The 27,632-nt window shown below is 36.9% G+C and overlaps 1 protein-coding gene across 3 annotated transcripts in view; it reads right to left on the reverse strand.

Moving 5' to 3' along the window:
* Nucleotides 1-15,613: 15,613 nt before the first annotated feature.
* The window catches only part of cacna2d3a (calcium channel, voltage-dependent, alpha 2/delta subunit 3a), a 196,633-nt gene continuing 184,614 nt past the window's right edge, over nt 15,614-27,632 (reverse strand). For 2 of the 3 annotated variants that reach the window (XM_053236172.1, XM_053236171.1), the window contains one exon: nt 16,933-18,812. In XM_053236172.1, coding sequence (XP_053092147.1) covers nt 18,512-18,812 — 301 coding nt within the window. In that variant the 3' untranslated portion in view covers nt 16,933-18,511. The other variant, XM_026925413.3, reaches the window with a different exon arrangement.

Raw genomic sequence — 27,632 nt, forward strand, 5'->3', positions numbered from 1 at the left:
AATCCAGTTTTGTATTATATTCATCCAGGTTTAAGATAAAATTCAAGTTTACAAAAAAAATACATCATTGCATGACACACAAGTGCATGAATTAAAATGATCTTGTCTGGTCTAGTAAATATAGTTCAAATAACTATATGAATCACATTAGGTTGAACAAATGTAAATAGTGTGCGATGTATTGGAACTGTACAAACCCTTTCAGAAAAAGCCCATACATTTCCCATGTGATTATATGAGTAATATGTGATTATGTGTGGAAAAATGTGTGAAGATTCATTTCATCATGTTTCACCCTGAAATTATATAAAAATGTGAATAATCTGGGATTACATGTGAGAAAGAATTATTCATGGGAGTAAAGCTGAAAATTGAAAGTACGTTACCCTCGATTTAAAAAAAAAAAAATTAATAGTGTGAGAAAATCACATGGGAAAATTATATGAATCATGTCTTAAAAAGAACAAGTGAAAAAATATGCCAGTTATCTCTTCCTCTTCCAACCAGATGATCAAACAAGAATAAAATGTGTCTGTGTGTATAAAAAAGTAATAAAAACAAAGTAATAACAATAGAGAGGGAACAAAGGAAAAGACAGCATTCTTATTTCTTTACATCAGAATGTGTTGTGGAAAGAAAAAAATGAAAAGGCAGCAGTTTGTCAATTACAGTTCTTTCTATCACATCTGAGAGTAATCATCAAGTCTATTTAATGCAATGCCGCAGAGCATTTTTTCTTTTAAATAGCATTCACTGAGACTTTAAATCACGGCCTATGTGTGAAAGCCATGTTAGCAATGTCTCTGTACCGACTGTTTTTTAAAATAAAAAGAAAAATCAGGCTTATTGTAAAAACAAAGTTAATGGTTTGAACGTAAAAGAAAAATGGATATTTTTCAGTTTTGTACAATAACATTTAGTGCACTATAATCATAGTAAAACTATATTATGGAGCAGTAAAAAGCCCAGCGTCTCTGCTTTAGCACTAGGCCTGGCGTACAAAACTGAAGAATGTCCCTTGTCCAAATAATACAATACAGCAAATCCAAAAATAAAATAAAATAAAAAATAAAAAAAGGAATTGTATGAGAAAATCACATGGAAAATTTATATGAATCATCTGTAAAAAGAACAGGTGAAAATAAATGAATCATGCAAAATATTACATGTGAAAATAAATGACTTACTATATAATCAAATAAAAATGAATTCTGAAATGAATCGTGTAAAAAAAATTACATTAAAAAAACAAATATGAATGTTTCATATGTGAATCATGTGACTATTTACTTGTGAAGTTCATGTAACTATCCTGTAAGGAATAAGGTGCTGCTTTTGATGGAAGTGACTGATGTTTTTTTTTTTATGAAAATGTTATTAATATGATTCAAACTTGAACCTGACTTATATTTATAGGTGGAATTATAAATTCAGTTTGAACTGCCTTTCCTACAAAGCCTTCAGTCACATTGTGTGGATCACACGGCCAGACACAGAGAACCCACACATCCTGAAACAAAAGTACGAGAGGAAAATGTTTTAATATAACGATTTTACATCAGCGTTTATCAGTGAGCTTGTTAAGGGCTTGGACACAGATTTCTCTAAAGCACCATTGTGACAATGTCTGTCTGTGATAATGTACACATTTCTCAATAATTATTTCTTTTGTAAAGACTATTTTTAATGATAAGTAATGCTTGCAGGCCGCAGAGTGGAACACTCACATTTGGAAAAAAAATTGAGATAAAATTGTCTTACTTAGATCATCATTTTTCTCAATCTTTTACAAATCTAGTATAAACTCTGCAGACAGAGATTCCCATTTGGAAACACCCAGCATTTTGGGAATCAAGCAGCTGCCAATTAACAATCAAGGCTGTGTAAATGATTGCCATGGCCGCTAATTAACCTCCTAAATCACATTTATGAAACACAATATGTTATTGTTCAGTGAAACAACTAACTCTGCTCTTAAAACATCCTGCCTTTTCCGTCAGTTTGCTTTGCCTTAGCTCACGAGGGATTAGAAAGGCTCAACGCTCTTAATATTAGAGTGAAAGTTGAAATTTTGGACATGTGTGTGTGTGATGTATTTTACCAGCTGCTCATTTCGCTGTGACGCACTTCACAAGACATGAAGCTGTGTGTGGAGCTGTGGTCAAAGCACTCAGTGGCTAGAAAGTGGAACACAGGGGTAACACGCTAGTGCCCCTTCTCATGTCACCCCAACTGTATGATATAAATATTCCATAAATCAAGCGTTGTAGCAAAATGTTTAAAAGGTTAAACGGCAACCTGTTCGTATAAGATTACAAATGCAAAACATGAAGCGTTCCATCAGACTTCACAGCGGTGTATTTCCATATTAATGATCTGTATTATACTTTTACCTCACATTCAGCACCTGAAAAGATCTGACATCATTTCCTGATGATGTAAGCATCTGTGGTTTTTCAATTAAGTTCAAATGAGTAGGTTTAGGAGAACATGACTGGAGACAGGCAGTTTTTCAAAAAAGCTGATTTAATATGTGTGTATGTTGGAAAGGACAAATAAAGATCAATTTTGAGAAATGTTTCTATGCCAGTAACTGCGGTTGTAGTCTTTTCTTTCCTTTCACTGTGCAGCTATGCAAAATACAGGGTGTAAAAGTTGAACACACACACACACACACACGCATTGCACAAGACTAAATGCATCATGCAGCCAAATGAATGAATGGATGAATGAATGAATAATACAGTAAAATAAAAATAGCAACTTTTAAACAAACATTAGCTTTAAACAAATAAACAGATATTAAAGTTATATGAACAAACAGTAACTTGTACTTCATGTTTTCTGGAAAAAAAGTTGCTTGTTGTTGAAAATGAGTTTTCCTTTTCTGAAAAGCAAGAAGTTTTTAATAAGCATTATTATTATTATTATTATTATTATTATTATTATTATTAGTGGGATGCTTAATAGTGTGCATGTTAGACATAAATTAAGAACCGTAAATAAAATGAGAATTCATAAATTCAATGTTTTATTAAAATAATTTCCAGTTATATATTTCCATGTTGAATTAAGAATAATATAATTCACATTTAATTCATTTTCATATTTTTCTAAAGAACAAGAAATATTTCAGGCATCTTTTTGAATCTGCATGCTTTTACATTTTAATTGGAGATTAAATTTACATTCCTTGTCAGGTTTGCAGGAGTAACAGTGAGAAAACGTGAGCATGGTTCTCCTGTGTGTGTGTGTGTGTGTGTTTAGTCCAGATCATGACCTCAACTAAATGACATGAAGACTTATTGTATAAAACTGTAAAAGTGGGGAGAGCTCGGAGCACTTGGGCTGGAGGGAAAGGATTTCTGCACAAGAGCCGTGTGTTAGATGACATTGTCAGGGTAAGGGTAAGAGGCGCTGATGAAGTGGCGTTGAGGAGAAGGGGGAGTGAACACGGGAGGAAGACGAGTTACTTTATAGCGTTGATTTTTGAGGTAAGCAGTAAAACGAAGCCCTGTCATATAAAAACTAGCGGCGAAAAAGACAGGAAGTAAACTAAGAAGAAGGTAAAGCTTTAGGTGTGATATTTCTCCTACACTTTAGTTATTTCATTTCTCCATTTTGTCCAATGTTTGTGTTTCATTGCGCTTACAGCGTTGCTGAAAGCAGCAGGAATGTTTAAAGCGGGTTAACAATCATACTGAGTGATTTATCCTTCTCCAGTTCTTGTTTCATATTTCACTCCAGAAGTTTAGAGAAGAAATCAATAGCCTAACATTTCTGCTATTGTATATAAGAAAACACACACTAGTGCGCCGCTCTCGCTCAGCTCTCTCTCTCAGTCTCTCAGCATGGCTCAGTTTCTCCAGTAGTACAAACCCACGCTCCTGTTAGCTGAGAGCACTTTTCGGGATAGACTGGCTATATTTTGTTTTTCTAAGTGTGTGTGTGGGATCACACTCAACACATTCCTCCAAGGTAATACACATATGCCAGCTTTGGTGTTCAGTCCTCCATCATCAGCTTTTTTAGTAGCACTTTCTATGAAGCACATGTTCATACATCATTATAACTGTTCTGATTATTTGGAAGTTATTATAAACTCTTTTTACACTGATACATCATAATGCTCTAATTATCTACTATAAGTAGGCAAATTCCTTGATAACTTAAAATCATGATCTAATGCAAGTGTACCATGGGCTGTACTGCACAACCTACATAACTAATAATGAACTGTGAAGAGTTGCAAAGCAATTGGAATATGTAATTAATAATTAATAATGTTTATAATATTTCTATAGAGTTTATAATGTTACTTACAAGGAATCATTACCAACTTACAAAGAATTATTAGCAGACATAATGATTTATGAATATGGGCTTCACAGAAAGGGTTACCTTTTTTTTTCCCCTACATGAACTATATAATATACACGGTACCATGTGACACGGTGTTTAAAACTTAAAATTGAAAACAAAATCAGTGTTTTGGAAAAAAAGGTCACCTTAGTCTTTGGATTTGTGATGGAAGGGTACATGCAAAAACCCTATAAATATAAATGAGCTTGAAATGTTGGAGTCCATGATGTCTCGAACATCGGGAAACTTTACAGGAAGAGGTTTGATGCCATTATTATTAAATATCAATTGTGAGATGATGATTTTGAAGACAGAGTTTAGCAGAAAGATTGCACTCTTGAGAAAATGTTTGTTCTGAAAAAAAAAAGTTGTGTTAGAATGAAACTGTACAGCGCCCCATATTTTAAATCTCAAAAATCACTTATTGCATAAGTTCTTCATTTTATAGTGATTTTTTTTTTTTTGCTTATTTTTTTATGAAGTGTGCCAATAATTCTGAAGCCGACAGTAAATCTGGCCAGACGCATATTTTATGAGTCAAGTCTAAGAAACCGAAGTCTAGCAAACTCATCTTCAGTAACCATTTTATCTTAGTAAGGGTCATGGTGAATCTGAAGCCTATCTCGGGAACACTGGAGACAAGGAAGGAATAGACCCTAGATGGAATGCCAGTCCATTACAGGGCACCATACACACACACACACACACACACACCAAGGGGCAACTACTGGTATGTTTTTGGGGAGGTTGGAGGAAAACGCAGGACCTGGAGGAAACCTGCATGTTCTTATTTTAATATAATTACATATGCCATTTTTACAGTGTGGTTTTGCAATATGTTAGCATAAGGCTCATGAATAAATCAGTGAGACATAAACTGTCTGCACAGCAATCACTGAGTGGAAATGACTTAAACATGTGTTAGAAGTGTGTCACTTTTCTTTAAACCTATCAATAAAAACAGAGCATGTAAAACCAAATCTAAACTATACAATACGCATAGAAAAGCTTCACCCAGTCAAAGAGTCATTAATTCATGCATTCATTAAGCAAATGTCCATGCAAAACTGCTTTCAGGTACCAACTACAAAATGGTCCATGCAGCTTTTCTATTCAGCTTTACCACTAGCTAATGCATTACATTACCTGCAGTCAGATGAATGCAAAAGTTTGCATACCTTTACTTCTAGACAATGAAAACATGAAGATATACATATATATATTCCTGTTTCCTGTTGACTCTTAACGCGACCATTCACAGAAAACTGGTTCATTTTCACTATTTTTGACCTTGCCATGGTCCTAAAAAAGATTTATAAAATATTAATATGTTGGCTGACTTACTTGTTAGCTTAATGGTGAATAATGAAATGAATATATAACTATAAATGTTTATGTTCATAGATTTATGTGCAGTATATATAGTGTTATACAGGGTGTTCCAGAAGTCTCCATGCATAGGGGAAATTTACACTTTTTAGCAAAATGTCTTCCAAATTTTTCAGACTTAGTTTATATATATATATATATATATATATATATATATATATATATATATATATATATATATATATATATATATATTTTTCAGAAAGCCTTTTAGAACGCCTTTGACAAAAGAAGAATGTATTGAAATCGTTTTAATGGTTGGATCAGGAAGCTGTCTCAATGTTGCGATGGCTTTTAAGAGGAAGCATGGCTAGCACATCACACACGACACTGTAGCCAAACTTATTAATAAATTCAAAAAGACTGGAAGTGCTGCGGACCAACCGAGAAGTGGACGTCCACAAACATGGTGCTGGTATACACAGTCCCCTATGTATAGAGACTTTTAGGACACTCTGTAGTGTCCAGCAGATTCCATTTTTAGCTTTACTGTCTGTTTGGCATTTCCATGCATGTTATCCCCATGTCAGTGTGGTTTTCCTCCAGGTTCAGTGGTTTCCTCCGATCTCCAAAAAACTTCGTGGTAGGTGGCAAAGATAAATTGTCACCAGGTGTGAATGAGTGTGTGAATGTTTATGTACATAGTGTTGGATTGGTGTTCCATACAACATGTATTCCTGCCTCATGCTCCAGATCCACTGTGACCCTGACCAGGATAAAATGTTTAATTAAGATAAAAATGAATGAATAAACTCTGTAGATTTATATTTTCATTTTTTCCCCAGAGGGATGCAGCTATACTCAGTACTTAGAGCTGTATGGATACACAGTACATGCAAAAGCATCACCCTAGAGTCATTACCTCAAGCTTGATGGTACATCCAGAAGAACGTAAAATTATAAAATGCATTATAAAATCATTAGCCTGAAGAAAATAACAATATGGAGGAAATGTTTTATATGCTATAAATATAAAAAATGAATATGATACAATGAGACAATAGGTCAGAATTTCAGATTTAATTTCCTGATATTTACATATCTAGATGTGTTATAACCGACCCATTTTTCAAGTGATCGAAAATATTGGAACATACAATTGACTGGTGTTTACTGTAGCCCAGGTGCGCCCTGTTACATTATTGTTTAAACAATTAATAGCTCTGAATGTCGACTCTCGGTTTGAGCCCTGGATTTTGCCCGTGAAGGCTGCATTTGTTGTTAAAAAGGATAAACCACCATGAAGACCAGAGAGCTGTCTATGGGACAAAAGCAAGTCATTTTGAAGCTGAGAAAAGAAGGAAAATAGATCAAAGCCATTGCACAAGCATTGGGCTTAGCCAATACAACAATTTGGAATGTCTTGCAAAAGAAAGAAACCACTGGTGTATTAACAGCCAGACATTGAACAGGTCAGCCAAGGAAAACAACAGCAGTGGATGACTGAAACACCTGCTCATTCCTGCAATTATTCAATCAACCAATCAAGTAGCAGCATGCATAAATGCATAAAATCATGCAGATACAGATTAAGAGTTTCATTTAATATTTCAATAATTCAATTTAATAATTAATTTCATTTAGTAATTCATTAAACATCAGAATGGGGGGGGGGGTGTGATCTCAGTGACTTGACAGGGGCATGGTGGTTGGTGGCAGACGAGCTGGTTTGAGTAATCACATCAGTTCAAATAAGCTCTCTTTACAATCATGGTGAGCAGAAAAGCATCTCACACACACGCGCACACACACACACACACACACACAATGCACAACACACCAAACCTTGAGGCAGACCTCGTCGGGTTCTACTCCTGTCAACCAAGAACAGGAGCAGGCCCGGTGATACTGGACAGATGAAGATTGGAAAACATAGCATTGTTTCCAGTGAAAAACAAGACATCTTGTAAGAATGTCCTTCATATCAGCTGTGCAAGCAAAGTGCCTTAGAGGCTGTAGAAAATAAAACAGTGGATATTTGAAATGTGTTATGAAGTAATAGCTGTTGTCAATATTCATTACGGCTTTCAATCCATGGGGTTTCAGAGTTCCCAGATTGTAGAGGAGCTCATTCTCCCTATGTTTCCTCACTTCATTGCTTCCATAATAATGTTATTATTGTTGTGTCCATCGCTGTTGAAGTGTCTCACCACTGGAAAGGAGAAATCCATAAAATATTCAACCAAACGGCTAGTTTCTTACATCTCTTGCAGGGGAGAGTAAACAACTCCTGTGGTGATACATGAGGAGTGATGAGTGACAAAAACTGATCCTTTAGGGCCTGTGATTTTAGTGGCTGTATTAACAAATTTGCATGTGGAACATCTGGAGCAACTGCATGCAGTTAGTATTGTAGTTACTCTGTATATTCAAATATCTTCAGTACAAAAACTGTCTTATTGGGAAGAAGTCCTGTCATTTTCGAGTTGTGAGGAGACACCAGAGATGAGATATGTATCATATGGACTCACTTGGAGCTAAAGCCTGCAGTGTTTGTACGGCGAAGCGTGACAAGGAATTCCAAATGTGTTCATATGGCTCTGAGACGTTATGCACCCAGAACTTAGCTGGTATGTGGTGGGCTTCTGCAGTACGTAGCTTCAGGCAGTGGACTTGGTTGCACTGTGTGCCATTACCCAGGTTGTGTAACAAAAAAACATAAACACACAACGGCTTTTGGAAACACTTCTGCATGTATGTATAAACACATTTGATGTCTTGCTGCCATGGACATTTTTTTATCTCCGTATCTGCTCTGTTATTAGTACATTTTCTGCAGGTTAAAACACACAAAATTTTGACACCCTTCTTTTTAAACTGTTTTTCAAATGTGTGCCACACACATGCACACAAACACACACACACAGATACACAGACACAAGGAGTGTGTTAGCACAGCTGGTGGTGAAATCCGGCTGCCCAGCGAGGAGTCTGTGGAGTGCTGCACTGTGTGTGTGCGTGTGTGTGTGTTTGTGTGTGTGTGTGTGTATGTGCACGCTGACAGGCTACTCTGTTTCTACTGACACCCGGGGGGCGAATTTGTCATTTCGCTTTTATTTGATTTTCTTCTCTGTGGTGGGATGGCTCTGCTCATTATCACCATGACTGCCAAGAGGAAGGAACTAAGAAAGTAAAGAAAGTGAAGAAAGTAAGTAAGTCAAGAAAGAATGAAAGAAAGAAAGAACAGTGGACTTCTTCGGATTGTATCTTACAAAGAGAGAACAGCAGACTAAGAGTCAGTGAAGTTAAGGCACTTGTGTGAAGCTACTATTATTCCTGTAGTTGCACTCGTCTAGAATTTTACAATAAATAACCAGGGGTGGAAAGAAATGAACTACATATACTCTTGTTATAGTACTTGTGTACATAGTTCATTGTAATGGTACTTTTTTGATTATATCTAAATCATAGTAGGTTTACATTTACTTGAGATTTTTTTAAAAATAAAATATTCAACTTCACTGCATTTATTTTTAATTTATGTAAAAGAATAAAAAATAATAATCCATTTAACCCTGGAAGACTGCAAGCCAATTAAACTACAGAATGCGCAAATTTTAAATAATTCAATTTCAAAACTCATTCAACATAAATCAGTTTGTCTCCTGAGTCCTAACGAAGGTCTGCACTTCATGGCCAGATCAGCTGATGTTTTATAGGATGAAAGCTCTGTATTACAGTTAAGATGTCACGTCAATGTTCGGTAATTCAGTAGTCTGTTGTGTTAATATATCTTAGTGCTACTACAACATATAGCTCAGTGGTTGGACTTCTGATTTGAACGTTGAGAGTTCAAATCCCAGCCCCACCAAGCTGCCACTGCTGGGCCCTTGAGCAAGGCCCTTAACCCTCAACTGCTCAGTTGTATTAATGAGATAATTGTCTGCCAAATGCTGTAAATGTAAATATAGGTTGTATCTAGAATCATTTGAGGTGGTGTTCACTACACTTTATGGTGTTCGTTATTTAGAGGAGACACGCCGTGATTGTTGACTTTGAAATCTTGACTTAAAAGTATTAGGAAGTATGGTGCATGGTGCATGGTGAATGGCTCTGTGTTGTACACTTACAACCCACTTTAATGGACAGAACTACCATGTTGATCCAGCATGTGCAAAATCAGAGACTACAGCTCATTATTTTCTATGTACAGTTAGTTATCATCTAGCCCTTCATCAGTTTCTGACCACATGATCATTAGTGGCTGGGTATTTCTGGACAGCATATGTTTCTGATACACCTGTACCATGGTCTCACACACACACACACACACACATACACACACACACACACACACACACACACACACACCATATCTGCTCTGTTATTTGTACATTTTCTGCAGGTTAAGACACAAAAATTTTTACACCCATTTTTAAAATGTTTTTTAAATGTACACCACACACAAAAAAACACACACACATACTACTACTACTACTACTTCTACTACTACTATTACTACTATGTCAGCATCACTGCTTTACTGAAAATGATCAACCACCAGCATTGTGGATGACCCCACACACCCCTCTCACACACTCTTTACCCTCCTGTCGTCTGGTAAACGGTACCTCACAACCAGACAATAGTTTCTTCCCCCATGCCATCAGACTCCTCAATACTCAGTAACTGGACTGAAGGAACACACACACATACATATATACACACACACAACTCAGCATCCTCCATCCTCTCTGCAAGTTTTCTGCAAGTTTTTGCACATGTTTATGCTGCTACAATATTCATTATATTATACTGTACATAGGCTGCTACTCTTATGTTTACACTTATGTTTACACTATTTCAGGTACTTGTCTTGTACTCTTGTACTCTTTGCACTATTGTCACTAGATTCACTTTAAACAGAACTGTGTACTGGTCGGCGCTGCACTGGGACTTACTATGCCTATTGTCTGTCCCAGTAGTCATTGTACTGTCTTGTACAGTCTTGTGCTGTCTGCACATGTTTGCACTTGTGCACTTTATGTATAAATTATGAAGTCCCTTGTAGTTCTGTACTGTTCTGTGTTTGTCTTATGTAGCACCTTGGCCCTGGAGAAACGTTGTTTCGTTGTACTATGTACTTGTATATGGTAGAAATGACAATAAACTTCACTTGAAACTTGAAACAAATAATATCTGGTAAGTAGTGGTCCTGTGGTGGTCCATTTCCACTGATAGACAGAGTAGAGAGAGCAACAGATCTGCAATAGTTAGAAATAGTATACTGTATGTAAGGTGTACCTGATAAAATGTTCAACAACAAAGAAGCATGATGTAAGAAAGATGGAAAAGGTATAATGCATTTTTTAAACAAGGTATGTTTTCAGTTAATTATTATGAATGAAAATCTCAGCGAGAGTTGTTGCATGTGAAATGTCAGTCTTTTCTGCAACTTGGTTTATTGTGTACTGGATTTTGTCCTGTGTTCGCATAAGCTAACAAGCTACTTCAAAAATATAGCTACAATACCTAATGTTACTAGTGGGTGTAGTGAAGCTACAACTGTGTGACAAATTAAAGGGAAAAAAAACAATATACAGTGTCTTAGAAAAGATGGGCTACAACAGCAGAAGGCCATGCCGGGTTCCACTCCTGTAAGACAAGAAAAGGAAGCTGAGGCTACAGTGGGCAAAGGTTCACAAAAACTAGACAGCAGGACACTGGAAAAACCAACATTTTTCCAATCTTCATCTGTCCAGTCTTGATGAGTCTGTGCCCACTGTAGCCTCAGCTTCCTTTTCTGTTCACCACAGTTGTAAAGAGTGGTTATTTGAGTTCCTGTAGCTTTCCTGTCAGCTTGAACCAGTCTGGCTATTCTCCTCTGACCTCTCTCATCACCATGGTGTTTTCGCCTGAAGAACCGCCGCTCACTGGGTGTTTTTTGCACCATTCTGTGTAAACTCTAGAGTCTGTGTGTTGTGTGTGAAAATAAAATTAGTTTTCTGAAGTATTCAAAATAAAAACCAGACAACCTTGACATGGGTAAAGATCTGAGATCACTTTTTCCCCCATTCTGATGTTTGACGTGAACATTAACTGGAGCTCTTGACCTGTATCTGCATGATTTTCTGCATTGTGCTGCTGCCACATGATTGGCTAAGTGTCCAGTGAGTGCATTTATGAACACAATTTATTCCTGAACATGTGAGAAGTATCTAAGATGCTGTTAACATGATGAAATGTGTTACTGTGAGTTCAACAGTATTGTACTGCTACTATAGCTTGGTTGCCATGACTTGATTTATGCAGTTCCACAATTATTATACATTAATACACAAAACAAAAACATTATGCGTTCATGCCTCAGTGGTACCAGCTCTTGAGAATTAAGGGGATTCACCCTTGAGCTGATGGAAACCCAGACTATATTTACTGAAATAACCAACTTGCTCCGTGACATAAGGCATGTTTTAGGGAACTGTGTGTATACTATGCCTGATAGACATGTTGTTAGTCTGTTTAAGGTCTCAAATTAAAATATTTCAATAAGGACAGTGGGTTGGTATTAAATGAAGTAAGGTATGGGAATGAAGTAATAACCACTGATGGTAATTAAATAGTAGGTTGGTAATTATAACCACAATGCAGATGTTTCATTATCTGTTCTTCTCCTTCCACCGCTCTCTCTTTCTCTGTTGTTTTGACCCATCCTAACGAATCGAGTGGTATAACTTGGTTAAGATGTGTGTGGTCTTCTTTCTCATATCATTCCCACTCCATCTTGTCTGCAGGCCACGGAACAAACCTTGAGGCCATGATGTCATGATACTTTATGTTAACCACGGTGCCGCAGTGGCCCCAAGCGTGACCTTCTGCTGACCACCTCATTCCAAATCCCACCAAAACCACACAAGCCATTACACATTCCACTTTGATTTGATGTAACAACATTTGTATTACCAATTTTAAATAACGTCTTACCTTTCCTCAACAACACTGTAGTAGAAATCTAATTACGACGAACACTGGGGAAATAAGTATAATTTTGAAACTCATGTGGTCTCCAAAGGTTCCTTGCAGTTGCACTCACTGAACCCAATTTAACCCATATTTTATTCTCTTCCACCTCTCGTCTTGTGAGTTTTGCACCACAAGTATGCAAAATGTAGGGGTTCACTGAAATAGACACGCATAAAAAAAATGCTTGTGTGTTCTTGTTCCTTTATTATCTGAGGTAAAACACTAGCATGTGAGGGAATCTCCCAAGTGAATGTGTGTGCCCTTGTTCTGTTTTCATTTCTGCATAATTTGTCTTGAAACCATGGTCACACTGCTGAGGTTTGGCTTATCTGTAGGCCTGTAGGCCTCAGGGAAAAAAACGTGCAGAATTAAAACTACCAGAAATAAACCCATGAGTGAACCAATCACACACATAATCCAAACGTGTCAATCTTCTAGCCAAATCAGATAGTCTTAAGATCACAGAATAGAGTTTTTAATAGTCAATACATGTACTGTAAAATATTATTGTACATGTCTGTGTGTGTGTGTGTGTGTGTGTGTGTGTGTGTGCATGTTACTGCATTTTTCCTTTGTGCATACGCATAACTGTAAATTAAGAAGCGTAAAAACTAACACACTTGTCAAAATAGATCACTTCCCATTTGAAATATTGAATGATCCCTTACTAAAAATCGAGTATGAGTGCCTGCCTTCATCTTCCAAATCTCACTTGCAGCCTGTCTTAGTAAAAGTATCTGAGTGTGATAAATGAGGGGCTTCAGGAAGGACAAACAGACAACTGAGACAGACAAGGAAAATCAAAAAAGATGTTACAGTTGAGAAGCAGTGTATTCACTGGTGTCTCTATTAGAAACAGGAATGCCTGATAAAAATGCAGTAGCAGGGCTAAACCCCCTTGTCTTTCATTTTCGACATCCACACCAGATTATTTGCTGGTAACAAATGTCTTACTTTTGTGGACCCAAATGCAACAGCACCAACAATGTTGATAAGAAAAATACACAGAAGAGAATGAAGAAGTGAAGCTCACCCTGATTTCTTCCTAGCTCAGGCAGTATAGTTAAACACTCTATCAGTGACTGTGCAAAGGGACAGAAGACAACCAAAATTTTTGCTTTTTTTTTTTTTTTTTGCTTTGTTTCCAGAAAAGAGTTAGAATTTCTGTTTCTGTGCACCATGTTTTGTATTCGGAAAAAAAAATCACATATGCATATCTGTATTTAAGTACGTGTGTGTGTGTGTGTGTGTGTGTGTGTGTGTGTGTAATATTTTTCTACAAATCATTCTTATTATACCATCGATGAGATCTCATAATATAATGCACAACCCATAATAGTTTCACTGTCGAGCTATTATTAGATTTTAGATTTTAGTTCTCTCATCTAATATCAGGACCAGATGTCACTGAATACAAATATCATTCATATGACAATTAGATTTATCTGAAATATAATTTGGGAATGAGAAACATGTACCTTTCCAACCTGTTCATTAATGTGACATATTTGCTGTAATCCTAATAAAATATAAAATGTATATACTATCAAGTATAAACCCTTCTGACATCTCAATAAGCTGAACCATTCTACTGATTTTTTTTTTGTTCTTTTATTACTTCTTATATTTATTGGGGCTTCCTCAAAGTTGGGGTTGGCATCAAGACAAGCAACAAATGAAAGTATGTTGTGTCTTAAGTACTTTGTTGGTTGTAAAGGATAAAAGAAAAAAAAAAAGAAAAAAAAGGGCTTTTTTTGGTGTATCACTAGACAAGCTATACACACTCACATTTAAGATGGTGTGTTACTGTGGAGACTGTTACACCGCAATGTCAGCTGGCATGAGAGATGGAACAGAAATGCAGCACAGCTGAAAGATAAAAATGGACAGGAACATGATGTGGCTGAATACGATCGTGAAGGAAAAGGAAGAGCGGTTATGACAGATTGTCATCCTCCGATTTTAGAAACATGTTCAAAGAGAAAGGAAGCTTTAAGCCACAAACGGGGCATTTAATCAGTGGGATAAGAAGTTAAATGGCATAAATTCAATCTAATGGAAAACAATAAAAAAATGACAAGAGGAAGGAATAAAATGTTTCAAGTAATGCTGCCTAAATCAATCAATCAATCAATCAATCAATAGCATTATGGATTATTGCAAAATTGCCTCTAAATGCATTCAGAAGAACCATTTGTTAGGAATTGCCATTAACTTTCTTTTTTTTTTTAAATAAAGTGTTGCCAAAATTATAGCAACTGTCAGCAAAATGTAAGCCAAGTTGCCTAAAGCCAAATTTCCAGTAATTTCCAGTCCCATCACAATTAGTCACACATTTGACATTTTTCTGTGTTGGCAGAAAGTCGAAATGTTGAATATTTTGTAAATCTGATGCTAGTAACTATAGAAAATAAAGCAAAATATATTGCAGAATAATAGTCTAGATATTACAGATCAATGATTTAGATATATGGAGTATTCAGTCACCTCGAGTGTTATTTGGCTCTTGATGCTTTCTGGATGTAAAATTCCTACCACTTCATTTTTCAAAATGTCAATAACTTCAGAGAGACAGGAAAATATGTTTAGGGGTGATACTATTCATTAGCAATGGACCATGGAACGGTCCAATTTTTCTGTGAAATGGGATTCCTCATTTTTGCTCCTCACATAAGCACTCAGACACTAATTCCTTGTGTAGTGCAGAATAAGAACATTGCTCTCTTTACTTAGGTCACGTCTGTCTGTCTCGCACCATCCTAATGGAGCGCAGATGTGCATGGAGGCTGTGAACATGTTCTTCTCCTGCAGTCTGAGTGAAAGCCCTGGTATTTGATTGAATATTACACACACACATGTGCAGACAGCACGCATTCAACTGACAACCAGGACTCTTCACTGTATTTTTAAGGCTCACTTTATTTTAAAAAGTACACAAACAGGACTAATTTCTCTCATTATAAGGCAAAGCTCATACAGAACCACTGACATTTGTAGACTTTATAGTCCAGGATCACAGTTGTATTCTTAACACTGGAAAATTCTAACTTGAACCTTTTCTGGTTTAAATACAGTATATTGATGCATAATATTCATCCTTATTTAATATTTCATTTATTTATCATTTTCTTTTTTAAATAACTCAATCTTCCAGGAATTCATGATTTAACAAGCACACCAGCAATACTCCAGTTTCAATATTATCATCATTATATTTATTTCAGTGTTTATGAATGTCCATGAAAAATGCCCACAAATTCAAAAGAAAAAAAGGGAAAAAAACAAAACAAAAGAATCTCCATGAGGCTGCACCATTCTCTTTATGTTTACTTATTTTGCTCAGTGTCAGGGGTTGTTTATGTCATCGCTTTTGCATGCTGAATCAGCTCGATGCTGGCCGAGCTGATCCATGTTTTAGGGGCTGAGTAACTCTCGTCACCTGGGAAATAGTGCAACTAACAAAGCAAAGAGTGTTACCATTGCAGACGGAGTCAAGTTTAACGCCTGGCCACATTCCATAGAGTTTTCCTACAGACAAAACAGAACAAGACAGATTACATCAAAATGTATAATGTTATAATTATGAACAGAAATTATTAGTGAGCTTACAGCCTTTTTAACTGTTTTCCAATTTTTTTAAAACGTAGATATAATAGGTCTATTCATTCATTCATTCATTCATTTATAAATCTTCCGTGTGTTTTATTTTGGTCAGGGTGGATCTGGAGTCTATCCTGGGAACACTGATGGGAATACACCCTTGATGGTTTACAGGGCGCCATGCACACACACATTCACCCTTATGGGCAGTTTCGTATAGCCAATCCACCTGCTTGTTTTGGAGAGGAAACCGGAGAACTCAGAGGAAACCCACACTTACACAGCGACAACATGCAAAAGCCTCCACACAGACAGTAACCTGAGCGCAGGATCGAAGCGGAAACCCTGGAGCTATTTGTTAAAACGTTGTTTGACTTGGCTGTTACTGAAACAAATTAACCATGGTGTCCAAGCCATAGATTAAATTAAATTTTTAAAAAAAATTGAATGGTATGTTTAGTATATATTTCTCATTGACGTTAGAGTTTATATGAAAGTATTTTAAAAGGCTATTTCTGTTACCTCAGGATGGAATGGGTGGCATGTGTCTGGACGTCTTCTGTCCTTCTGCAGTTTCAAGCGCTCACATTTCAGTGATTCGTTATGTGCAGTGGAGTTAAGGAAAACACACTTTTCATAGAATTAAATATAAAAACACCAAACTGGATGTCAGCAATATGATTTTCTTTTAAAGAAACCAGCTGTAGCATAAAATGTCAGCCTGCTTGCTAAGTTCCACAATGCTAAGTAATTTAACTGTACTCAAATCAGCTCGAGTTACACTCGCATATTTATCATTTGCAGCATCTTCCTATGACACACTCGGACAGACATCTATAGAGCTGACAAAGAGCAGCGATAGGAAATGATGTTGTCAGATTTTATGCCTCAGAAACACACTGGACCCATATGAGCATTCTTACTGAGAGCGAATGTCTGGTGTTGATCATCGTTTCATTCTGGGTCATTGTGTAACACACCATCTGTTTTGCTCAAGAGAGAGAGTGTATTGTACTGAAAAACCTCAGCGTATTCACTGTGGAGAACTATTAAGTTCAGCACAAACATCTCTTAGCCTTTTCATCTCCATTCAAACGACGACGCCAAATAAACTCTCTTCAAGGAAATAAAATTACAAATGAAATATTCACCAGTTTTGCCTAACGTTTATATTTGCGCTTTTTTTTCATCAATTCTTGAGCCAAATAAATAAAAATGAATTTTAGCAAAGTACACCAGACCTAGCACCCAGAACATTTACATGACAGAGGAAAAAGGACAGATGTAGCTATATGTGTTAAATGAATACATGAAATAACATCTCAAAATATTTATTTGTTTGGTAAGTTGGTTGCTTCGGCTCATATGGAGGTAAACCAGACTAACAGCAAACAGCAATAACTGCAATAACAACAAATTGTATAGCAAATTATACAAAACCTATTGAAAATAAGCTGTAATGATCACAAATGTGCTGCATAATTTATTATATGCTGAGATCAGTATTATCAAAATCAAGATAATACTACTACTACTACTACTACTACTAATAATAATAATAATAATAATGATAATAATAGTCTTCTCATTCAAGCAATTATCCAACCAACCAATTATGTGACAGTTGAAGAATTTGAAAAAGACTAATCAATGTTTTTCCAGTCTCCAGCTGTCCAGTTTCGACAAGCCTGTTCCCTCTGTAGCCTCAGATTCCTGTACTTGACTGACAGGAGTAGAACCTGATGTGGTCTTCTGCTGTCGTAGCCCATCCACCTCAAGGTTTGATGCGTTGTGCATTCTGAGATGCTTTTCTGCTCACCATGGTTGTAAAGTAGTCGTTTGAGTAACTGTAGACTTCCTATCAGCTCAAACAAGTCTGGTCATTCTACTCAGACTTCTCTCATCAACAAAACATTTCTGCCTTCAGAATTGCTGACCATTTAATGTTTTTTTGTTTTTCACACCATGCTGTGTAAACTCTAGAGACTACTGTGTTTGAAAATACTAGGAAATCAGCCGTTTTTGAAATACTCAATCCAGCCCATCTGACGCGACTACCATGCCATCGTCACTGAGATCACATTTATTTTTTTCTGATTTGGATGTTTGATGTATCTGCGTGATTTTATGCAGTGCGCTGCTGCGACATGATTGGCTGATTGCATAACTGCAGGAATGTGCAGGTGTACATGGGTCCCTAGCAGACCTCAGCAGGCTTCACCAGTCCTTTCAGCTTTGAGTAAAACAAGATATGACTCGATGTAGCATACCAAATCATTCTGGCAAATGAAATTGAAATAGATAATTGATCATTTATACCCATGTGTATTGACATGACAGTGTTCTCAGACAGCCTCCTGTCTTCTTTCATTTCACAAAGGATATACATAATTTCGATGGGATCCATAGTGATGGGTCCAAACTCCTTGCAGTCACACTTATTGTCCACCACCACCATAAAAAGGTTACTGCTGGGAATTTGCTGAATGACAAACGACCTTAAGATGACAAGAGACACAGGGAGAGAATGAACAGATAAGATGTGTTGTTTGTGTATGTGCGTGCCTTGTGACACACTGCATATATCAAATACTTGACTCCACTCGTACTGTTAGAGATTTTATATATATATATGCCAAAAAGATAACATACATCCTTGGCCACCTCATCTCTCAGCTTTCTCCATCTCTCTCTTACACACACACACACACACACACACACACACACACACAGGACACACACCACATATTTCAAACGGCCCGAGAGGGTGTGATTTGTATATCTATTAATGAGGTTGTGCGTGCCAAGTGGAGCGTAGCTCTCCATACTGCTCTCCGCTCCACCAGATGTGCTGCCATTGTTTCATCCTCGCTCACCACTTTAATCAAACTTCACAGAGTAGAGCCGAAGCCTGGCCAGGGAAGTGTTGCAAAATATAAAACACTCAAATGTAAGGGGAGGGACAAATTGGAACCACACTCAAATTCTAATTTTTTTTTTTAATACAAGGTTTTTTATAGGTTGGGGTGATGGATTCTGAGCTCGCTGATTTATGCGTTTCTGCGAGACTTATGAGGAAAAAGAGAAGAGAGGATGATCCCTCTGTTTTTTCTTTATCGCCATCTCCCTATTTTTCCACAGTGTGAGTGATTTATAGTTTTGCCCGTGCAGTGGTTTATCGCACACTCGGTGGATTCTTGTCCACTCAGCTAGGACCTCAGAGCCAACACCCTCAATCTATCCCAGATACACACTGTCTAGGACTTGATATAACCAGAGACCCAACCGTGACCTGGCTGTATCTAAATCAAACGCAGAGACGCACTGCTTAACATATTGTCTCGATTAATCGGAGATGAATGATATGTAAATGCATCTAAATCTCTGCTGAATCAACTAAGAATACTCTTGTTTTTGACACAGACATACGTCCAGCGCTTTATCACATTCCACGTGTCCGGTCTATTAAACATTGACGTAACTGTTTGCAGAAAAATGGGTTCTGCCTAATCTCATGTTTTCATATTTTTATAATGAATTACCTCTCCAAAATCCAAGAGCTTCTCCTCTAAAATGTCTCTTCTGAAAACCATGCGCACACTTCGAATTTGTCATAATTGCCAACACATTCAGCATGTGAACAGCTACAGTAACCCACTACCGACAGATAGAGAACACAACTGTCAAAATCAATATGCGCTATTGTCTGCTTCATGAAAAATCTATATTAGATTATAAATAGAGATTCTACTGTGAGTATATTTGCTAGCTGTAGGAAGGCATTACTAGTATGCAAGAAAGAGATACAAAGAGATAATAATTTTTGAAAATAAATGCATCAGAGGAGAATGGTGTTGGATGGGTGTTGGATGTCCCTTTTCATGCAGGATTAAATATTCAAACCTGAACAGAGAGATTTATAATTTTCTAACTGCCTTTTTTTTCTGTGACAAAGATTTGTTCATGCTGTAAGCATTTTCTCATTGGGTACTACATATATAGGTGACATTTTATGTTTATGTTATCTTAAAAACTATGATCAAATTACAATAAAAAAATATCTGCATATGCTTAGACACTTTCCCCTTTGTTCATTACTATTCTATAAACGTACAAGGCATGACAAAATTGAAACTAGCTACTGTCAGAAATCCTAAACTTGATCAAAGTTTGGAAAGTTAGAACAATTATGTGAAAAATATATTATTAAAAAAATTCTTTTGCCTCCAACACGCAAAAAAAGTTTCTGCTTCTTGAATTTTAATGTCGTCGCACAATTAACTCAAACAACTGCTAATCCTATTTGTGCATAAATTTAAAATCTGTAGGGTTTTTAGCGGGACATTTTACACACACACACACACAAACACACACATACATATATATATATATATATATATATATATATATATATATATATATATATATATATATAGTCAGGTCCGGAAGTATTTGGAAAATGACAGAGTTTTCGTGATTTTGCCTTTATACACCACCACAATGGATTTGAAATAAAACAATCAAGATGTGATAGAAGTGCAGACTTTCAGCTTTAAGAGGTTTCACAAAAATATGGCATTTACCATTTAGGAATTACAGCCATTTTCAACAAAGTACCTCCATTTTCAGGGGCTCAAGGGCATTTTTACAAAGTGACATAATTGTAAATATAGCTATAATTTTAATACTTGGATGAAAATCCTTTGCAGTCAGTGACTGCCTGAAGTCTGGAGCCCATGTTCTCAAAACTCAAATTCTGAGTTTCCTCCCTGGAGATGCTTTGCCAGGCCTTCACTGCAGCCACCTTCAGTTGCTGCTTGTTTGTGGGTCTTTCTGTCTTCAGTCTTGTCTTCAGTAAGTGAAAAGCATGCTCTATTGGGTTGAGATCAGGCAACTGACTTGGTCATTGAAGAATATTCCATTTCTTTGCCTTCAAAAAGTCTTGAGTTGCTTTTGCAGTATGTTTAGAGTCATTATCCACCTGCACTGTGAAGCGGCGTCCTATCAGTTTTGTAGCATTTGGCTGAATGTGAGCAGAGAGTATAGCTCTATACACCTCAGAATTCATCTTGCTACTTCTGTCAGCAGTCACATCATCAATAAACACCAGTGAGCCCGTTCCATTGGCAGCCATACATGCCCATGCCATAACACTGCCTCCACCATGTTTGACACATGATGTGGTATACTTTGGATCATGAGCTGTTCCTTTCTTTTGCCATACTTTTCTCTTCCCATCATTCTGGTACAAGTTAATCTTGGTTTCATCAGTCCAAAGAATCTTATTCCAGAACATGGGAGGCTTTTTTAGATTAGAGTTTCTGGCAAAGTCTAATCTGGCTTTCCTGTTCTTGAATGTCACCAGTGGTTTGCACCTTGTTGTAAACCCTCTGTATTTATATTCGTGAAGGCGTCTCTTGATGGTAGATTTTGACAATGATGCGCCTACCTTCTCCAGAGTATTCTTGACTTCTGTTGATGTTGTGAAGGGATTTTTCTTCACCAAGGAAAAGATTCTGCAATCATCCACTTTAGTTGTCTTCCATGGTCTTCCAGACCTTTCGATGTTGTCGAGCTCACCAATGCTTTCTTTCTTTTTAAGAATGTACCCAACTGTTCATTTGGCCACACCTAAGGTTTTTGCTATCTCTCTTATAGATTTAGGTTGTTTTTTCAGCCTAATGATAGCCTCCTTCACTTGCATTGAGATCTCCTTGGACTTCATATTGGTAGCTCCAGTCAAACAGCTGCCAAATGCCAACTCAATACCTGATATGAACTCCAGACCTTTTATCTACTTCATTTGTCTTGAAGTAACGAGGGAATGGACCACACCTGGTCAATTAACTGGTTAACTTGTCAGTCAATTGTCCAAATACCTTTGATCCCCGGAAAATGGAGGTACTTTGTTGAAAATGGCTGTAATTCCTAAATGGTAAATGCCATATTTTTGTGGAACCTCTTAAAATAAAGCTGAAAGTCTACACTTCAATCACATCTTGATTGTTTTATTTCAAATCCATTGTGGTGGTGTATAAAGCCAAAATCACAAAAACTCTGTCACTGTTTAAATACTTCCGGATCTAACTGTATATATATATCCCAAATCAAACACCTCAAGCTTCAACACGGCCACTACTACAGTCTTATGATATTCTGTGTACTTTTGTTAATGCATAACAATTCAGGTTATTTACATATATGAATCTTATAGGCACAGTAACAAAAATCCTGTTTAATAAGGGCTAACAAAACAAAATGTTTACTTTAAATATTAGAAATGTTCATTTTTTATTTTTGTTGATCTTAATTTGAAAGGTATGGACATTCATGAGTATTGAATAAATACTTTGTAAAGCAATAATGGAGGATATTTTTGTCAAGTACAATGCTTTGTCATTACATGAAAGAAAAAGAAGAAACATCAATTAACCGCACATCCTGAAGTGTTTTATTCCTCCTATAACCACAGCAATCTGCTGATTACAATTTTGCAATTACAATTTTTTACACTTGTGAGATGTCCGTGAAGTGAGTTAGTCATTGCCTTACCAGCCTCTCAATGTTTATAAAACAAAAAAATGCAGCTTGTCATGTTACTGAGAAACCGCAAAGCCTTCCGTCCTGAAGACTTTTCCTGTACAGCTTCATGTCTTACTGTTACGAAGTGCTGACACTGGAGACTACTTCCAAACATGTTACATAAACGTCTCTTCACAGAAAATGTCACCATATCAATAATTACACAATAATTATAAGTCTGTTTGTAAGTTAGGGCCCTATACTGTTTGCCCTCTAATGATCTCTTGAAAATGTGAACTTTTTTTAGTCCATACCACTTCCACTTTGGGCCCTTGAGTAGTCAGTCTCACTGTGTTCTTTGGTGTGACACCCCTGATGGTTACGGAGAATCTTTCTACAGAAACCATTAACAGTCATGGCTTCCAGACCATTCATGTAGCCCTGCTTTCCCTCATCTTTGTCCAACTACTGACATGAAAATAGAACAAAAAACTAAAACACCCAATATAACTGCTGCCTGGAAATGAGCTGTTCTAAGAAATCTATTAAGTCCAAGGTTTTCTAGAATACACCTACTTCAAACCATACCACCAACCACAAAGCAAGATCCAACCAACAATAACTTAACTTTAGTGTAACCTCAAGTAACCTTTGACTATTTCTATTCAGCCTAAGTTTCAAAAAGTGTAACAGACCCTAAACAATCCTCCATGTAGCCAGTACGACATGAAATAATCAGCAAACAGTGATTCAAAACAGCCTACACTGAACTCTGGTCCACTTGGACAGGAAACAGGCAGAGTTTAGATCAGCTTCACAAAAGCTTGATTAAGTCCAACTTATTTAAAGATATAAAACAGAGATAGTAATCCTGGCAAGGGAAGTGCGTCTTGATGGGAAGGGATAAACACGCTTCCCACTTGAACTGCGTCTGGTCTTGTACTCCAAATGAAACAGACACATATGCATATACACATGTGCAAACAGACAAACATACACAGACACACACAAGGACACACACAGACCCAGATACTTTCAATGATGCTAATGGCTGGTGAATATGGCAGTCCTGAGTCATGAAAGAAGTCAAGCAATGCAGCAGACCATAACATACACACACACACACACACACACACACACACACACACTTACCTCCCATTTCACTTACCTCCCATTTCATGACAATGTATTTCCCTTCTTTGAGCATTTCACTTCTGACTAATTATTATACTATTTTATAATTTTATTATATTCCGACTAAAATGCTATTTAAATATAATTCACAAATGATAAACTACCCCTGTCTTTATTAGCCTCGAAAAGTCATGCCCTTAAACAAATCTTATCACAATCCTAATGATACAGTGTACACATCATTTATTTCAACACAGTATGTATAACATGCAAAACATCCAAATAAGGGCTTCTAAGCATTGACCTCAGACTCTTAATTAAATATTACTTTGTCAAAAAGGTACATGTAGAGCATATAAGCTATGTTTCCATCCAAGACATGACCTCATTTTTTAACTTAATCCTATGATTTAAAATTAATACCACTTTATTCAGCACTAATGCACAGCACTAAAGCTAAAGTGGTCCATTAAGATTTCATTTTTAAACAAAAACCAGCATGGCCCTCTGAAACACGATCAATACTTAGCATGCATATTGTAAATTCATATTTTTTGGATTGGATCAGAAGTTAAAGGTTTGAGCAAAACGCTTCTCTGCACATTCCTCCCAGTTTAAGTGCACTTAAATTAGGTTTATAAATGTTGGCGGTGGAGGGCTGATGTATATCATTGTGATAGGGGCACGGCGGCTGTAACCGAAAGTTTATACTCCTTGTAAAAAGGGCTTTGATGATAAACCACCCACATCCCCTTCTGACAGCACTCTTAGGAAAGTAAGGACAACAAAGTGCACAGGTGTGTGACTGCAATGAACGTCACCATGCTTCAGTGAGGAGTTCTCAGTGTGCACATACACACACACACACACACACACACACATGCGCGCACACAAACCATCTCCCTGCAAGGTTAAGACTAAATAATGGGAGAGGTTTGCTAGACAAACACACTTAACCCATAACCCACTCGGTTCAGAGGGACAGGAAAGCATGTAAAGAAGAAATCTATAACTAATAACACGACAAAGAACAATGTATTCATCTCTGACTATAGTTCAACCCGCTACATGTTTTAGTACTTTTAAAATCACATTCTCTTTCCCTTTCTGTACAGACGTGTATCAGTGTAGAAACACTCACGCCTAAGGAAATATTTAAAAAGAGCACTGGGACTAAGCAGTGATGTGTGACCACACATTTAGAAGAGATTAGACAGAAGTCCATAAAAGATACACATATGGCGCTGTCTGGCCACAAAATGTGTGTGTGTGTGTGGACCCAGAGTTCCAAATAATCAGTGTTACTCTCTGTACAGCCCCCTACACAGAGCTGAGGGAAGAAACCTCACCCCTACACCCATCATAAACCATTACTGAAGTAGGACTAAATGCTAATTTCTTCTCTAACACACACACACACACACACACACACACACACACAATGACCTTCCACTGACATAATTATGAATGCAGATAATTAATGCTATGCCTACATTTAAATCTAACCCTAACCTTAATCTCAGTAGCAAAAAGGAAACCTGTAGGTATTTTTGGTATTCCTGCCGGACGAAACAACAACGAAAAAAAAGTCACGCGAGCATCAGCTTTTAACTTTAATGTGGAGCTTCAAAGGACAGCTCACTCAACAGCTCGTGGAAGGGTTGCCAGGTTTTTCAGCAAAATCCCCACCTCAACTACAACCCAAAAACCACACACAAACATTGAAACTAGTCCAAAATGTTTGGGCATAGATAAAGGGATACACATTTTTATTCTTTTCTCAGTCTTTTTGGAGGAAACACGTTATGAGTGGTGTGCATGTCTGATCTGGAGTTTAGAAAACCTGGCAACCCTGTTTATAGCGCACAAAAGAGCAGGCTGCACTGCATATGTCTGTGGGGAGCTCCGCAAAAAAATAACTATGTAATTAATCTTAAAAATATTCTTAAACCTGTATGTTCATTGTGCACATTTTCTTCATTCTTAAATGATTGTTCTCCAACATTATTAAAGGAAAACGTTCGCACAAAATCATGAGGGCATATATAATGAAATGTCACTTAAAGGATCCTATTTTGACTCACAACTGCACTGTAGATGTGTCCCAGCTATATAATAGATTCTGAGAGTGTGTCCAGAGAACTTTTCTGATCTTTCTGGAATGTAACCCAAAAACTAAAGTAAATCTGATCAAATATTCTTAGTTGGCTGACAACTGTAGCCTAAATTTGGGAAACATAGTTAGCTTGCTTACTCAGTCATGTCAGACTGAAGAGAGAAAGCTTTCCAGAAAGTTCTATAGTGCGTCTGGTTCAGGAATTGAATAAAGTTACGTTCTGTAAACCGAACATAGTGATAGGAATAATATAAAACAAAAAGAAAAACTTCTGGTACAGACCACACCCACATCTGATTCAAATCCAAATATGAAAATAGATCTGAATATTTTAAGCACTAAACACATATAGGTACAAATACAGATAATGCATTGCATTACACCCCAACATACATTGTACTTTCTTACATTTTAAGGAATATTTCAGGGTAAGACTTACTCATTGATAGATATAGATATACTCAATAACATGTAAATATTATATTTATATTTAATATATTGTATTTCTAACATGAACTCATTTTTGCACAAAAAAAGTCCAATAAAACTTTGTAACTCCAAGGTCTCAAATGAAAGTAATGTTTTCTAAGTGAATTACACATTGCCTAAAAATAGTTTAACACATTAAAAAGTTAATGGGCATTTTTCGCTGGGTTTTAGAGGCCTATTAGACAGTTAATGGTTTTTCTTGAAAAGGGTGATTTCTGATAGGGAAACACTCTGGTGGAGGATACATACTGTAGAATCCGGTAGAAATTGTACAAGTGTAGCATCATTTATCTAGATAAGTCAGTGAAGGTACCTCACAAAGTAACATTGAAAGTGTGTGTGTGTGTGTGTGTGTGTATGTTTCTAATCAATTTCCTCCATCCAAATGAGATTAAGCTAATCTTAGCCTCTGGGCATGCACACTTAACCAGATTACCTTGATTTCATATTGTACAGGCCTTGGGGAGGTCGAGTGGATGCAGGCCTGTGGGATGTGCTTTTGGACGCACTTGACAAAGCCATTCCACCGCCTGTAAATGTGCAAACGGAGTTATGGCTGGTGGCCATACTGAGCTGCGGTATCTCGTGCCACATGTGTTCTTTGTTGTTTTAAAGAATGCACCAGATCATCAGTTGTGATGGCCCCGGTTTGAATGTCCACGATCAGGAAGATTCCTAGGCTCCTTTAGGCTCCTTCACTGAAAGTTAGTCACATGGTGTTTGGTGTGTGTGGTAGTTTTTTCAGTAAATGAAGCTAAGCAGCTCACGAGCATAAATACATTATACACAATCTTATGTAATACACACTTCTCGTTATATGCACATGTGCACACACTCATGCCTCACTATGCCATAGCCGAGAAGACGAGACCATATAAGGTTCTGAGTGATAAGTCTGTGATTTTAAGATGTTGCATCATAAAGTTGACTCTCAAACAGATCAAAGCAGGTAATATTCCACCTTTGTATTTCCTTATACTTTTAAACAATACCGACAATGTTTCTGTAAAAAAAAGGTTTCATATGAAAGTAACAATTTCCAAGTGAATTACACAAG

The sequence above is a fragment of the Pangasianodon hypophthalmus genome, chromosome 8, assembly GCF_027358585.1.
Source record: "Pangasianodon hypophthalmus isolate fPanHyp1 chromosome 8, fPanHyp1.pri, whole genome shotgun sequence".
NCBI lineage: Eukaryota > Metazoa > Chordata > Actinopteri > Siluriformes > Pangasiidae > Pangasianodon > Pangasianodon hypophthalmus.